The sequence below is a fragment of the Parambassis ranga genome, chromosome 22 (genome assembly GCF_900634625.1).
Source record: "Parambassis ranga chromosome 22, fParRan2.1, whole genome shotgun sequence".
In the NCBI taxonomy this organism is placed as follows: domain Eukaryota; kingdom Metazoa; phylum Chordata; class Actinopteri; family Ambassidae; genus Parambassis; species Parambassis ranga.
The window spans coordinates 2,208,846-2,225,404 of record NC_041042.1 but is presented as its reverse complement, the minus strand read 5'-3'; the positions used below and the strand labels follow the sequence as shown (position 1 = coordinate 2,225,404).

Below are 16,559 nucleotides of genomic sequence, written 5' to 3'. Positions count from 1 at the left end.
TGTTTTTATCTTTCTTGTTAGCGTCAACCGCATCTCCTCCTCCTCCACCACCACCACCACCACATCCTTCCTCACAGCCTGAGAACGCACCGTCAGACGTTTTAACTGTCTTCATGTCGCTCTCTTTTTTTTCTTTCCCAGATTGTATCGGCGGTGCAGTACTGCCACCAGAAGCACATCGTTCACAGAGACCTCAAGGTGAGTTCAGAAAATGATCTCAGAAGAGGCTGAGAGTGAGCTGGAATCACAGAAACATCAGGCCTTCTGATTGATAGACTTTATCGATTGTTATATTACAGCAGCAAAGAACACGATAGAACAGAATTACTCAAACATGAAGCAGCGTTAGAGCAGGTCTGGCAGGTCTTAGCGATTCCTGGAAGTAGAGACAATTGCCATCATCTGATATGAGGAAGAAAACATCGTTTTAATAGAATTTGGTTGTGAATTAAACAGGATAGGAGATATTTTCCTAAGGTAATAAATATGCGTCCTGAGGCCTCATTACACCGGCTTCATTTGTTGCTTTCAAGTGTCAGGACAGCGCCAGAACCTCTGTGTGAAAGGGGCTGAAGATGGTGCCTTAAAATATACCTTTGGCTTAGAGAAAAGGAAACTGCTCCAGGCTGTAAACATGTTTATTTCTGCTGTAAAGTTGGACATTTGAACATGGTTGACTACTTTCAGTGCCAGCCCTCTAGTGGCCATTTATGGAAATGCAGTTTGAGAACAGAGTCGGTCATGCAGCGATGAATCCAGATTAGCAGCTTCTGACAGATGCGACCTGTGAGAGATTTGGGGAGGATTACGTCAGTGATCCCAGCTGCAGAAGCTTCACATTTAAGATGTTGTTTGTATCATTCACTTCATCAGTATCGAGACTGGAAATCAGTGAAATGTCTCCACCTTTAGGGCTAATTACATGTGACTCATGTTGGACAGAAAAGGTCACAGTGTGGAGCTCTGACGTCGGCGTTACTCCTCTGTTCCTTCTGACGGCGCCAGCAAACCGTGTTCTAATTCCAAAACTCTGCATCTGCTGCCAACGGACATCATCTTTGCCCTTTTCTGAACCACCTTTTCTCAGCCACCGCGCCGCAGACGGCGAGGGGAGCGTCTCTCCCTTAGCTGCTCACATGTTCTCCACCACATCTCCTGTTGTAGTGTAAATGCCTCCGCCTTCTCCTCCGCCGCGCTCCTTCCTTTTGCACTTCACGGAGTATAAATATTGATGCGTCTGTATTTTTATCTCGGCGTCAGTGGGAGAGCGTGTATCTGCGTCTGTGTTTCCGCTGTAGAGCTTCATCAATGATCCATGAGGAGGCAGATGAGTGAATAGCAGTCTCATGCATGCAGATACATCTGTGTGTGTGTGTGTGGTGAGGCAGGTGTTGGTGTGTATCCACATGTCATAGGTGTGATGAGGCCACTCTGCTCCTCTGAGGCCTTTTTTTTTTTTGCATCACCAGCTGAGACCTCAGTAATCAGTGAGCGAGCAGCTGAAAGTCTCACAGTGTCAGCTTGATGCTTCGCCCGGATTGAAGACTTTTTTTTTTTCTGCTTGGCTTTCGCCTGCAGCTACATGTGAGCAGCAGCAGATGTTTGAGTATAAATCTTCTCATGCACACATGAGATGTTCAGTGTTGTTGTGGGATCACAAGGACGCCATGATTGTTCTGGATCAAGCTACACAAACGATGTTTTTCTGTTTTATATGTGAAGCTAATTTAAATATCTGGATATTTAGACTTTTTTGGTTAGGTTAGGTTTTTGATGTTGAATCAAAGTGGCATGAAAACAATGATCGGTTGAAGCAGTGCTGCAAATCATTACATGTGTTTGTACCTGATTTTAGCCACGTTTGGTTTGTTGTTGTTTTTTTAGCATGTTAGCACAGCAGCGGTCGTCAGCTGCAGTGTTGTAGGCTGGTTGGTTTTCCTCAGAATTACACTAATGTACAAATATTGAGGTAAAGCCTGAACTCATGAGGGTTATGTGTGTGTCTCAAGGCGGAGAATCTGCTCCTCGACGCCGACATGAACATCAAGATTGCCGATTTTGGCTTCAGCAACGAGTTCACTCTGGGCAACAAGCTGGACACGTTCTGCGGCTCCCCGCCATACGCGGCGCCCGAGCTCTTCCAGGGGAAGAAGTACGACGGACCAGAGGTGGATGTCTGGAGCCTGGGAGTCATCCTGTACACGCTGGTCAGCGGCTCCCTGCCCTTTGATGGACAGAATCTAAAGGTGGGTGGATGTCGCTACGCTGCAGTTACACACAGATTTTAGAGCAGGTCAACCGAACACTGGTGGAACTTCAGTCCTGTAAGTTCGGTGACCTTATTACCTTAGTACCTGTAGGTAGTAAGAAAATATAGCAGAGCTATAAGTCACACATGATGACGATTCATTCACTTTCATTCACTCTCTCTAACTTTTTTGGCGTTTTTGTCGCCTCCTCTCTGCAGGAGCTGCGGGAGCGTGTGCTCAGAGGAAAGTACCGCATCCCCTTCTACATGTCCACAGACTGCGAGAACCTCCTCAAACGCTTCCTGGTGCTCAACCCAGCCAAGCGGGGTACTCTCGAGGTGAGGGAGGACGCAGAAAATGTAAATATACCTCTCAGTTTTTAACTCACTCCCCCCTCAGCACGTCTGCACCATCGGAGAATCACCATCTTATCCTGCACCTCTCCAGAAGCACCCCCCTCCTTCCCTTATCTCCCCACTGCATCATCATCATCATCATCACCACCACCACCACCACCACCCTCTGACGTCTGCGGTGTCCTGCTTTCTGTGTGCTCCCGGCCCACGCTCTCCTCCTCCTTTTTCTGATGTTGTAGCCATGAATAATGCATCGCCTTTTTTTTTTTTTTTCTTTGGACCAAAAGTGTTCTTTGTGTTCGTTTCTTTGCCTTCATCTCTGAGTCAAGGACACCTCACAGTTTTCAGACGCACACACACGACCTCCAAGTCTGCATCATTAGCAGGACGGCGTGCAGCTCAGTTCAAAGGAAACACCTGTTATTAACAGGAAGAAACATCATAATTGAGATTTTATAAACGCCTCTGTGGTGAAAAGCAATCACTCGTTATCCTTAGAATACATTTTGACCTACTTTTACTCAGTTTTAATTAAATTTATTGTTAATTTACTCAGTTTTAATCAGTAACAGATTCGAGAATGAGTTCATTTTCTCACTGTTACATTTGCTGGGATGGAAGAAAAATGTTTTATTATAGAGACGTTGTGTGTTAACAGCTTATATCTGCAACAGTCTTCCAAAGGTCGGAACGTCCTGACAGGCAGGGTTTAAGTGTTCAAACTTCACAGCCGGATAATCGTGAAAATATTTGGACATTTTAGTTCAGTCTGCGTGCGCTAACATGAGTCCTGTGTTTGGTTTAAGAGGACAGACATCGTTGTTCCACAGATCAATCAAAGTGTTAACGATCATCACACACATGGTTTGGACATCGTTTACGCACAAAAAGTCTTTTTTTTTTTTTTTTACTTTTAAATTTAATCCAGGAGCTGCTCTCTGTCTATGAATTGGTTTTATTGCATCTGGCTGTAAGTGAATAAAATCGTGTGGCGTGACGGGTCACATTTGCTGGCCTCAGATGATACACCATTGACCTGGAGGTTGGCTGTTACAGATAAACACGATCAGTTATAATTAGTTTGGCTCGGCTCTTATTAAATTTCCCCCCGAGAGACATTGATCAGCTGCAAATTAAAAATAAAGGTGATGCGGGTCAATATGGATGTTTCTGTGAACAGGGATCCGAACGGTCTGCCGGGCTGTTTGATTGTCAGAGCGAGGCGGGCCCCCAATGATTACTGGAATAACAAACTTGTGTCCCTCACTGTCTAATGTTGTGTCTTTGTTTTTTTTGGTTATTGCAGCAAATCATGAAGGATCGGTGGATCAATACAGGATTTGAAGAGGATGAGCTCAAGCCTTACACAGAACCAGAGCTGGACATCACGGATCAGAAGAGAATAGGTACAAAAGCAACTGCATCCCCACCGGGTGTCACACACACACACACACTGAAGCAACTGCACGCCTTCTCCTTCTCCACATAACAACGTCAGAGAGCTGTTCTCATAATCTCTGCACTCTGAAGGAAAAGATGAAACGTGACGATGAATAAACACGAGCCGTGCTGCTGCATGCAGAGAGCAGCACTCCCCATCGAGCTGTGGATGGAGAGGGGAGGGACTCTTACATAATGGCAGTCGGCTGTCGGTGCACATGTGATGGTGCAAACTCCCCATCACCCGGGAACAGGAGGAGGAGGAGGAGGAGGAGGGAAGGGCTTCATGTTTCTGAGGAATCCCTGAATCCTAAATAATACATAAAAAACCCAAATGGAAGAGAAGGCATTTTAGAGGAGATGGTGCCTCATACAGCATAAAGCTTTGAACTGTCACTCACACAGTGCATTCATGAGAAGACAGGGCGAGGGTCCCTCATGATGGAACAGAAAAAAGTCCTAAAACAGAAAAATAAAATCATGGCAGAGACGTCAGAGCTCCTGGATATCAGGAAGTGCTGCTGCTCTGAACGGTCCTGTCGGGTCTGAACAGACCCCCGAGGACAGTTTATGTAACTGGCCTAACCTGTGTGACCTTTAGTGTGTCTGCACGATGAAGAATATCATGAATCTAGACAGAAATGTTAAACCAGTGCTGAAATCAGCAACTGATGCTGCTGCAGTGACGCGTCGGTTCAACTGAGGGTGAAAGTGGAAAAGAAAAAGTCATATTATATTCCACGCTGGTGTGGAAGAATCTAAATTAACCAAATTACACCAAGGTGCAGGCTGGTAAAAAAGGACTCGGCACAGGACACACACTGAATTATAATGGCGTCTGAGCAGCTTTGACTGTGACTGAAAGGCTTTCCCCCCCCTGACAGGAAGTAACATTCAGGCAGACGGAATGAATCACTTTGAATTTAAACAAAGGTTCAAAATGTTAGAATCAACGTAGAACTTTGAGATTTTAAGACCATCAAATGGTCTTTTTTTACTCCAGTCCTGCATCTTCAAGGAAACGTCAGATATTTGAAAGTAAAAAGCAGATCAGCCAGATACTCGCTGCAGTTTTTATGCGAGTCAGTCGTGGCTTCCTGCTGCGGAATAAATACCTGATTTATTTATTTGCCCTCCACAGAATAGTGCTTCACACCTGATGTGTTCAAGGACTGTTGGAAATGTGTAAATCGGGCTTTACTTCCATATTGTTTCCACTATAGTTTCAGTCTGTTTTTGGAGTCATAAACCAGGCGTGGATGGCGTTCTGCTCTGACGGAGCGACCATCACAGGTCACTGTGAGGCCTGCCTCTTTCAGTTTGAGAAGCGTCTCGTTGATAAAACTTACACCACATGTCTGACGCTGATTTCCACACAGACTCACTAAAGAAGTGAAAATTCATGAAAACACTCAACTGTTAGAAAATGGCGACACGTTTCTGATCATTTGTGATTCTTCCCTCGTGCTCGCTGTGACTGCATGATGCTCTCAGGACGTGTCCTACATCAGTCACATACACACTGAGTTCTTGTCATGTGACTGCTCTTCACATGGAAGTTATTCACTGCTGGATGTTCTGAGGAGAGATGTCGATAACAGAAATGTTCGTTGAGTGTAAACCTCGAAACATTTTGTTTGTGTGACAGTTTTTTTGAGTGGTGTTGTTTCATTTTATTTGTATTTTTGTACTTTTCTTTGTTAAAATGAGCCACTTCTGTGTCGTGTCTGTGCAGATGTGATGGTGGGGATGGGCTACAATCTGGAGGAGATCCAGGAGTCTCTGGCCAAGATGAAGTACGACGAGATCACAGCCACCTATCTGCTGCTGGGCAGGAAGGCCTCAGAGGTGCGAACATTATCACACACTGAAAGTTATCACATCAGGTCCGCTGTTCCAGGTGTTAATGTCTAAACCACCTTCAATCCTTCTAATGTTTGATGAGAGTAGAAGAGATCAGTTAAATAAATGAGGTTATTTTCAGCTGCTGCTGCCCCGTCTGGTCAGACGTCAGCAAGCAGCTCACGTTTTTTTAAATTTTAAGGTGTAGAAACTGAAATCCGTCTTCTGTCCCCTCAGCTGGAGCCCAGCGAGTCGGCCTCCAGCAGCAACCTGTCTCTGGCCAAACCGAGACCCAACAGCGAGCTCAACGGCCAGTCGCCCTCCCACCTCAAAGTCCAGAGGAGCGTCTCCTCCAACCACAAACAGAGACGCTACAGTGAACAAGGTGAGGAGAACACATGACTGCTCCGACCCCGCTCTGCCTCTCCCCTCCAGTAAAAGTCTTTTTCTGTCAGCAGCTTGTTGTCAGGCTCAGACCGGTCACATGGTGGAGGCACTTTTGCACAGCTGACCCCAACGGCCACGATCACAAAGACAGAAAAGCAATAAATTAAGATTATATATATTTTTAACCTACTTTCTTTAGTAATACTTCCCGTCCTCGGTCCGACACTGAGTGTTTTTTCCAAATGTAGGACATCTCACTTTAGATAAAACACACATTTTATATTTTTTTCCCGCCTGAAGGACAAACTTTTTCTCTGAGTCACGCGTCGGACGTCTGGTTCTTTTTTGTTCTCCCTGCAGTCGGTCAGAACGTCCCTCCAGGGATGGCTCATCCAAAGAGAAGTCAGACTACCACAGCCGAGAACAGCACCAAGGAGGAAGGTGGAGTCCCGCTCCGTAAACCCAGCACCCCGGGGAGCCGCGGCGCTCCGCCCTCCAGCCCTCTGCTGGGCAACGCCAACAACCCCAACAAGGCTGACATCCCCGACCGCAGGAAAGGAGCCACCACCGGGCCCAGCGTGAGTACTGGGCAGCTAGCTGTGGCTGCTTAAAGGGCAGCTCCACCAGTTCTGGCGCTGTGGAGGACTTCTCAAAGTCTGTCTTGTCTCCAGATTGAACAGTTTACTAACATGTCCTCCTTTCTCTGCAGAATAACACTGCGTCGGCAGGCATGACCCGAAGGAACACGTATGTCTGCAGCGACAGAAACAACACGGACCGCCTGTCCGTCATTCCCAACGGGAAGGAGAACAGGTGAGAGGAGGACGTTTGCTGCCTTTGACCTTAAAACCTGAGTCCAGCACAATGTGGGTTTCTGGTTTCTACTGAATTGGATCGCTTTCGTGTTCATTTATGAAAAAAGTCTTGTGGTGTAAATACTCTCAGTAATACTGTGAAACTTACTGGTTGTAATTTTAAGCCCAGATTCTGGGGCGAATTCTGACCAGGACCCCTTTCAGAGGTTCCTTAGGCCCCGTTCACACTGGAGAAAGTCCATCCAGCTAGAGTAGGATTGAGCCCAGACAGCCTTTAAGCTGGATACGTTCAGACCTATTTTCAAATCTGGCTAGCACACACTTGTGTCCGCACTCAATCCGGCTTCATCCAGCATGTTTGCGGTCCTCCAAACCACTAGGTGGCGCCTCGTAATATACAGAGTCCGTTCACGCTGCGGTAGGACCGCGTGTTCGCATGCGTCATGCGGTTTTTTGTCCCATGTCGCGCCCTGTGAACCGGAAGTCGCATGTCGCTAACCGGAAGTAGCACGTCGCTAGCCGGATTCGCTCGCCACATTTGCGTTCACACCTGAGCCACATTTGAGCCACCCACGAGAGGTGGATCTAGCCAGATTGAAATCAAACTGGATACTGCCGGATTCGAGGTGTTCACACTCAGAAAAAAACACATCTGGATTGATCTGGATGCGGCTGAATCCTGCTTAAGCCACATTTTTTTCCCCAGTGTGAACGAGGTATTAGTTTCACCCTGATTTTTTTTCTGTTCCTTCTTCCTTTCTTATATTTGCCCCTTTTTCTCACCATCTTACTTTTCATTTCTGCCTGTGTGTTTGTGATTTGGGTTTGGGGGTTTCTTTTGTATTTGTGCCGTTGTGGCATGACCAGCATGACTGAGATGGCTTGTGCCACTAGCCCCTCCTCTGCCTTTGCGGCCGCCGCGTTCGGTGCCTCGTCCAGTTCGGTGCGGCTGAGGTATCAAACCGCCGGCCCTATGTCTGCTTGCCAGGCAGGCTGGGCCACGCTGCCCCACTCCTACTACGCTCTGGACTACTGCTCGCCCAAGTAAGACAGCAGGGCCTCCAGAACACCAACCAACCCACACTGTCTGTCTCCTCCTCTCATGTCTCAGCCCCCGTTTGGCCCCCTCGCTAACACACACATCCAGCCAGCTTCACACACTGTAACCCTGCGACTAAACCATGGACACCATTTCCTGCAAAGAAGGCCGAGCAAAATGGAGTCTGAAATGTATGCTCGTCAGTTTGGAGCGGGTAAAAGAGTCGAATGACGGATCAAGACTAATCTGATGCTGACACATGTGAGGCGCTTTAGATGTGATTATGACCGATATATACAAATATTTGCCCATTTCCTTACACTTCTAACACTGTCAAGCTAATCGGTTTAAGTTTTAACCCCTTAACGTCAGTGGGGTGTGTTCACTTGGACCTCTGTTGTGTGTTTGTGCAGTTTGACACAGATGTTTAACTCAATGCATTTTCTACAGACCTGTGTGTCGCTGCACATCAGCCAGATACTCACAGACGTTTTTAATCATGTGGCTACCAGCTTAATTTCTGGTGAACCTATGTTCACACACATCGTTACCTGATTCATCTTCCCCAAGTCTGACTTAGAAAGAACTTATTTTGTTACTTTTTAAAGCAGGGGTCTCAAACTCAACTTACCTGGGGGGCTGCTGGGGGTAGAAAGGGTTTCAAATATTCCAAAAAAAGTACAACAGGTCCAATCTTAACAGGTCAGAACAAGTGTGTGTGAGAAAAAGTATAATTTATAGTGCACACAGATGACTTGATGCTTCCTGGCTTTGATCATAATCACATCTATAGCTCCTTCAGATGGTTTCAGGTCCACGTTGACCTTCTTCCATTGATGAAGGTCCCTAAACCAGCTTGGTCCTCGCTCTGTGTCACAGATGAGTTTTTTTTTTTTTTACCTGCCCTCTGCTCGTGCTGAGCATTGATTTCAGACGCTGATCCAAGTGGAGAAAAATATGCATCCACACACTGGAAACCAGCCGCCGCGCTCCTCCAGAACCACTGCTCTGTGTGTGATATTTTCCCACGTTGCTGACCACAAACCCGGAGGACCTCCACAATATAACAAACTCTGCTCCTGACCTCTCCTCCGTTCTCCGCTGTGAGCTCTGATCCTCCTCCTGAACTTCTTCCTCCGGAGTCCCCTCCTCACCTCTCGGCCTCTCCGACACAATGGTCCGAGCTTCACCCCCCCCCCCCCCCCCCCCCCCCCCCCCCCCGCTCCGCCCTCCAACCATCGTCTGTTTCTGTGTTAGACTCGTAAACTGGTCAGGAACAAAACTCACGCTTTGTCATCACACACTGCCGACAGCTTCACGTCCAGGGCGGGAAATTTATGACCGATAGCTGCTAAAAAAATGCGAATCTTCTGAACATGAAGTTTTTTTTTTGGTCCTGTGATCTGTTAGTATTGTTATTAAACTGCAGGAACATCCTCCTTAAAGGCTCTTTTTACTGAGCGGGGGGAAAAATCCAGACTTATGCTGAATAGAACCTGAAAAACGGAAGAAAACAATCGGAACAGTGGACGTTATAAGTGAAATAATTGCTCCGGTCCACGCTTTTGATTGGAGCCCTCTGTAAAACTGAAGGTCACAGAACTGAAATCCAAATTTAAAGTTGGAGTTGTTTGTTTTGTCATTAGTCGAGCAGCTTTTTCCTGCCCTGCTGACGCCTAACCTGCAGTTTCCATTTACTTATGATCCATGGCAGTATTAGAACTCCATGTAGGGTGACGGATGCTGTGTTGTGAAGGTAAGGAGGGAACGGTGACGTCACTGCTTCAGTGTGTACATGCCTGCGCTAAAAGTGTAAAAACCTGTTTGGGTCCTAACTTCTCCGTCCACCTCAGCAGCGTCGCCGTGTCGCCCGGTGGACAGAGGAACCCGGTGGCGTCCACCCACAGCATCACTAATGCCACCACACCCGACCGCCTGCGCTTCCCTCGGGGCACCGCCAGCCGCAGCACCTTCCACGGGGGCCAGCTGAGAGACCGCCGCACGGCCACCTACAACGGCCCGCCAGCCTCGCCCACCCTCTCCCACGACGCCACGCCGCTCTCCCAGACCCGCAGCCGCGGAACCAGCAACCTCTTCTCCAAACTCACCTCCAAGCTCACCCGCAGGTAGGCGAGGGCGCACCTCACTGCTACGACTACTACTAAAGCCGCCATTAGTGTCAGAACCAGGAGGACAGACTGCAGCCCTGCTCTGATCTGTGTAATCTGTCTGTTCTCGTTAGAAACCGATCAGCACAGTGCAGAGTTAGGATGATTCATTACGTGCTGCGGGAACACTTCACTGTCCTGTACGATGTGATTTAGTCTCAAGTCTAAATTGTTTGTGTGTCGCTGCCTGGGTGCCTGCCAGAGGAACCAGAAGCACCTCCACAGACCTCTTTAAAGGTGGGGGGGGGCGAGTGTGCTGATGACACCTTTGATAAAGTTAATGAAACTCTCTGATTTCCACATTTATTTCTATGTAGAAATGGGCCGTGCTGTGTGTCTCTGCAGTCAGCTCATGGCGGCAGCCAGGCCAGCGACGCTCCATCAATGACTGACCTAAAATGAGGAATTGAAATCATTTGCTAATGTACACCAGCTGAATCTCCCCTTTCACTGTTGATGATTCCAATCACCCCGTTTTTGTTCACTCATTCAGACTCCTCATACACACCTCCCTCCCTCCCTCCCCCCTTTCCTTCCTCCTCCTTCCTCCTCCCTCCTCTTCCTCCTCTCACTTCTCTTTCACCATTTTCACTGTTTCTTTGTCTGGTTCTGTTGTAGAAACATGTCATTCAGGTTTACCAAAAGGTAGGACTCCTGTACTGCCTTCCACTTACTGTGCCGACAGTAACGAGAACGATCTCACTGCAACAACAAAAAAAAGTCTCTACAGACGCGTGGGGCTGCTGGCACTGAACTAACACGCCGCTTACAGCAGAATGACGACGCTCTCTGGGCACATCCACACACACCTGAACGGCCTGATTTGGTGGATTCTTCTTTAAAGGAACAGTTTGCCTGCTTCATGCAGACAGCAGCTGCCCGTCGTCGCTCAAACCTCACGAGCCGTCACAGGGTTTCTCCTGTCTCCTGTTCTCCCGTCCTGCTTATCTTTTTTCCCCCAGCTGTTGAATATTTATTAGCTCCAACATGATCCACTGTGTCTGAAGTGCAAATTTAAACAAACAGAAAATGAGGCAGACACAAGAACAACACCATAAACACACACGATGAATCATCTCATTATAAATCCAGCTTCAGCGCGGTGTACGTACAGGACAGACGTCTCTTAAGTTGTTTTATTTACATCTTGTCTTTGTAGCTAACATGCTAACTTTAGCTATTTTTTTAAAGCAACATTCCAAAGAATGTTTCCAAAAATGTCAGACTGTTCCTTTAAAGAAGCCTGTGATGCAACACGGAATAAAAACACATGTTAATTACGAGTCATGGCGTTAATCAGGGTGCTCCTGTGTGTGTGGCCGTGGGTTGGTCTGTGTGGATTGATTGGACTCCTTGAACAATCAGTCGATTAACCAACAGCAACAACAGAGCCGCTTGCCACTAATCAATCGCCGGTGCATGCGGGGGGGGGGATTCTTACAGCTGCCATTGATTTGTGGTTTGTTTTCTCACCACAGTGATTGTTGTTGATGAAGTTTAAACATTATTCTGCTGCTTTTATTCATCATGGTCAGGGTCCAGTACTTCCTGTTTTCTTTGTTTACATCGAGGTGTGTGGGTCCATTTAAATATCTTCTGGAGACAGTTGATTATTATTTTTTCTTTCTTTTTTTGGCTTCTTCTGTTGAGCTTTGGTGGTGATCAAATATTTAAACACACACCGGAACTCTTCTCTCAAACACAGTCTGGCTTTCTCACATTTATTACACATTTAATTTAAGAAAAAACAATAAATAACAATCTGTACTTACAGGATAAATATAAATATGCAACATATTAACCCTCAGATATGAACTGAAAGCTCGTTTTAAACACACGCTGCTGGTTTCCTGTGAGGTTTGTCTGCCTTTTGTGGAGGAAAAGAGGCTGATCTCTATAAATAATTCGGTGGCTGTGGGGGTAAACATCGTCACTACAGAGTAGTGGGGGGAGCTTTGTGGCTTTGGTGCTCTCTGGTGGCCATTTTGTAGACAGGCAGTCTTCTTCTGGCAGTGTCAGCATCTTCATCGCCACCACCTGGAGCGTTGAGTCTTCACCCCTCGTTTCTTTTTATGTTTGTCCTCATTTCTACAGAGACCCTGAACTCGCAAGTTGCAGCAGAGGTCATCAGAAAATGATCAATGATCAGTGAACTGTACTCTTAGTGCAAGGAAATAAAGTAGAATGCAGAAGAAGTAAGTTGATAAACAAAAAAAATTGTTTTTTAAATCTTTATTTTTATAAAAATAAAGATTTTTGTTTCAAAAAAATATTTTTTTAAACATTTTTTTTTTAAAGTTTTTTTAAAAAGTTTTTTTTAAAAACGTGTTTTAAAAATCTTTTTTTAAAAAAAAATCTTTTTTTTAAAAAACGTGTTTTGATAAAGCTTTTTTTTTTTTAAAAACAAAAGGTTTTTTAAAAAAAATATTTACTTCTTTTTCTGCTTTAAAGTTTGAACATGGGGACTGTCTGTTTAAGCCAGCCTCTAGTGGACACTTGAGGAACTGCAGTTAGCAAGCAGCTAATATGGACCATCTATGGACCCTTGGTACTCCTGATCATGTACCATAGGAGGATGTGACCATTATTCTGTTGTTTTGACACGCCTGATGACCTGTTCCTGCATTTTGTCGCCTTCAGGCCTCCGTACTCTCCTGCTGAAAGCTTCTCTTCACCTCTTTAATGAGTTTTTTAGTCATCTTCTTCCTCTTCAGGACATTTTAGGTTCCCTCACCTCCCACCCCCTTTTCCTTCACTCCCCACAGTTTGTGTGTTTTTGTCGTCCTTTACCGTCTTGTGTCTGTTAACCTTGACCTCTTGCTGCTCTTCCTCTCTGCCTAGGGTCAGTATTGACCCGGCCAAACGGCAGACGGCCAAAACAGGGCCTACCAACCCTTCTACCCAGGGAGGAAAGACCCTTAGTAAGTCTTCTGCCCTCCAGACTCTTCCTTCCTCTCTTCCTTCCTTCTCATCATCCTGCCATGGTTTTCTTTTGATTTTTGGCCTGTCCTCATGACAACCATTTTAATATTCTTTCCCTCTCTCTTTCTTTTCTTCTCATGTGTCGATGGAAAATCTTCGTCGTAAATCCTCAGATCCACGTTTTTTCTTTCAGATTCAGGAGCAGAAGATATAGAGAGTTGTAGGAAGATGAAGATCTAGAGTAAGGGGCTGTTTCAATCCCTCAATTTCTCCACGGAGAGATAAAAGTCTGATTGTTGGTTTTCCTCCCTGCCTGCCTGCCTCACCCCTCCTCCCTCCTCGATCTCTGTGATTTTTCACAGCCTCTCTTTGGCCGATCCAGGACCTGCTGTCAGTCCTGTCTGTTCACTGGTTGTCCTCCTGTTGTCGGGCTGTCGGGGGTTTGGAGTCTGTGTGTTTATGTTCTGCAGGCTGCAGTGCATGCTGGGATCCCGTCACACGGTGCACCTGTCCTGTCCGAGGAGCAGGCAGCTTAGCCATGATTTGGTTTTAATCCAATGTGATGTTTGGCTGCGGCGGTTCAGGGGCATCAGAAGCAGGAGTTGGATTAAGTGTATCCCGGTTTGGGTCTTGAGTCTTAAATCAGCTCTGTGTGTCAATAACAGAGGGAGACGTTAAGCTGCTTACAGAATTAAAAGTGTAGGAAAACTAAACGGTTTGTCACCAAAACTAATAATAATTCAATAACAATAACAGAATCAATAACGATGACCTCACCATCCCTGCTGCATCATTCAGAGTAGGCTCTGAATGATGCATGATGGTGTGCTGCGACCATGAGGCAATATGTCAACCTGCAGTTCCTCCTGTGTCCACTTGAGGGCTGGCTCCAGAAGGAGTGAAGCTGCACCCCCATCTGATTACCCATTTATTGATTAACTAGGAGTTAATGAGCCGCCAGACTCAGGGGCCTCCACACTGAGCATCAGTCAACAAATAAAACATCTGTATGGCTCCCTCCAGTGGTTGAAAGGGGGATTACAGCTGAATTTAGCTTCTGTTGCTAACCAACATCCTCCTCTCCTCAGCGCCTTCTGCTACAAATCAGGTGTCAGGTGTGTGTTAAGCAGTGAAAGTGAGCGCAGAGAGTAGAAGAGAAGCTGATCTGAGTAAAAGGCGAACAGTGTGTGTGTGTGTGTGTGTGTGTGTGTGTGGAGGTGAAGGGTGTATGAACCCTCCCGCTCCGCCTCCTCCCTGTAAACGGCCTGAACCTGCTGTCTGGGGTCGACTCGCTGCCGTCCAGCTTCTGTCTGTGTGCTGCTGTCTGGGATCTGAGCACCCATCACTCTTTATGATTTCTCTCACTCTTCACTGGTCCTGATGGAAGTTTAATGATGATCTTCCATGTGTGTGTGTGTGTTTTTTATCTGGTGGTGGTGACTCTTCATCGTCGTTCACAGACTTTTTTTTTTTTTTTTATTCACTGCTGGAATTAATGTGAAATGATTTTGTGCACAATCCACATCTTTTTTTTTTTTCTTTTTGTTTCTCCCTCCTCTTCCTCCGATCTTCTCGTGCGCCCAGAGTCTCAACCGAGTTTGAGAGAAACGGGAGACTTGAGGGCTCAAGGTGAGGCGACCTGAACGTAGGCTTCAGTGTGTCTGCAGCACCCCCCCGCCCCGCCTCCCCCAGCTGTGCTAGGAACCAACCCCCCAGTCCTCTGTGCTTTGTTTCTCCTGGGATGTTTGAGTGTGTCGCACCTTTATTTATTTCTCCTGATTATTTTTTTAGATGCTTGCATGGCGCTGATGATGAGCTGCTTCTGTTAGCATGGCTTGTTTGTTTTGTTGTCGGCCTGTGAGTCGCTGCTGAGTCGGGCGATCGGGCAGCATGGGTCCAGAAAATAAAAGAATCTCTGAAAAACCCAGAAAGACTTAGAGGCTTAATATGCAGATAAATTATAATATAATAACTAAAGAAAACTTAACAGGAGAGAAGGGCTGAACGGGTCATTATAAACCTACATCATAACATTTAGCATTGATGACAAGCCTCAAACATAATCAATAATGATTAGTTATCAGTGACACTGTGGTGAAATAAATGTCAAATAAATTGATTTTAAGTATAAATATGGAGCAATATCTGGGTTTTTCAAAGATGTCTGAATGTTTATTTTTCTGTCTCGACAAAATGTAGTAAATCTAAAAAATAATAATAATCTTGTTCTTTAAAGAGAAGAAGAACTTTACCTTTTAAAAGTTGATTAAAAACAATAACAAATCATTTATTAAATCATCTTTTTGCTACATTTTGTCAGTTTTTAAGGCTTAAATGATTAAAAACACGAGATTTTAACCGTAAAATCCCGACTTCCTGCTGCTTTAACCGTCTCCTCCGTGTTTGTTTTGTCTCCTCCGACAGTCGCCATGTACCTGGGGATCAAAAAGGGGAAAATAAAGACAGTAAACCCCGCTCCCTCAGATTCACTTGGAGTATGAGGACCACCAGCTCCATGGAGCCCTGCGATATCATGCGGGAGATTCGCAAGGTGCTCGACGCCAACAACTGCGACTATGAACAGCAAGAGAGTTTCCTGCTTCTTTGCGTCCACGGAGACGGGCGAGCCGAGAACCTGGTTCAGTGGGAGATGGAGGTCTGCAAGCTGCCGCGTCTCTCCCTCAACGGCGTTCGGTTCAAACGGATATCCGGGTCATCCATCGCTTTCAAAAACATTGCCTCCAAAGTTGCCAACGAGTTAAAGCTATGAACAAAAGGGTTAAAAGTATATATATATAAATATATATATATCTAGACGTATTTAAGCTGTACAATCATCCAAGTAGCAGTTTCCAAATGTCTCTTTTTTTAAACAAAATACAGAGTATGTATTGAATATTATAATGTATAGATTAAGGCTTTTGGCAATAATCACTGAATTACCTACTAATCTCTGTTCTGGCCACACGGGGCCGACATTAATGAGTTAAATATGATTTGTCATGCTGTGAATGTGGACAAAGAAGATGCATTTCTGGTCTTATTTATTTCATTTTTCTTCTTCTTCTTCTCTCCTGGAAAAAGGTGAAACTGCGTAGCGTTCGGTTTTCAGTGTAAATAATGTTTCTTTCTTTCAAGATGGCTTCACTGCAGTACTTTTTTTTCCCCTTTTGTATTTTTGTTTAGAGATGATGGGGGGGGGAAGAGTCCGTGTAAATGCCCACACATGGTTAAAGGGTCACTCATGTCTCAATTAAAGTGTCTGTCGACTTGAACGTCTCATCTGATCATTGAAGTCCAAGTTTTATTTGATGGGGGACTCGGACCTCGTTTTAAGGATT

General features: G+C 45.8%; 1 protein-coding gene across 19 annotated transcripts in view; it reads left to right on the top strand.

The window, feature by feature from the left end:
* mark3a (MAP/microtubule affinity-regulating kinase 3a) overlaps window positions 1–16,493 on the top strand; it is a 30,609-nt gene extending 14,116 nt beyond the window's left edge. Inside the window, exons 7-20 of one of the 19 annotated variants that reach the window (XM_028395324.1) lie at window positions 142–198; window positions 2,010–2,246; window positions 2,468–2,608; window positions 3,912–4,011; window positions 5,781–5,893; window positions 6,125–6,272; window positions 6,635–6,852; window positions 6,984–7,087; window positions 9,982–10,254; window positions 10,915–10,941; window positions 13,138–13,217; window positions 13,412–13,459; window positions 14,803–14,847; window positions 15,643–15,735. In XM_028395324.1, the coding sequence (XP_028251125.1) occupies window positions 142–198; window positions 2,010–2,246; window positions 2,468–2,608; window positions 3,912–4,011; window positions 5,781–5,893; window positions 6,125–6,272; window positions 6,635–6,852; window positions 6,984–7,087; window positions 9,982–10,254; window positions 10,915–10,941; window positions 13,138–13,217; window positions 13,412–13,458 (1,545 nt within the window). In that variant the 3' untranslated portion in view covers window position 13,459; window positions 14,803–14,847; window positions 15,643–15,735. Of the gene's footprint in view, window positions 1–141; window positions 199–2,009; window positions 2,247–2,467; window positions 2,609–3,911; window positions 4,012–5,780; window positions 5,894–6,124; window positions 6,273–6,634; window positions 6,853–6,983; window positions 7,088–9,981; window positions 10,255–10,914; window positions 10,942–13,137; window positions 13,218–13,411; window positions 13,460–14,802; window positions 14,848–15,642 lie in introns of all 19 variants that reach the window. The other 18 variants (XM_028395322.1, XM_028395325.1, XM_028395327.1 and 15 more) reach the window with 18 other exon arrangements.
* Window positions 16,494–16,559: the final 66 nt, after the last annotated feature.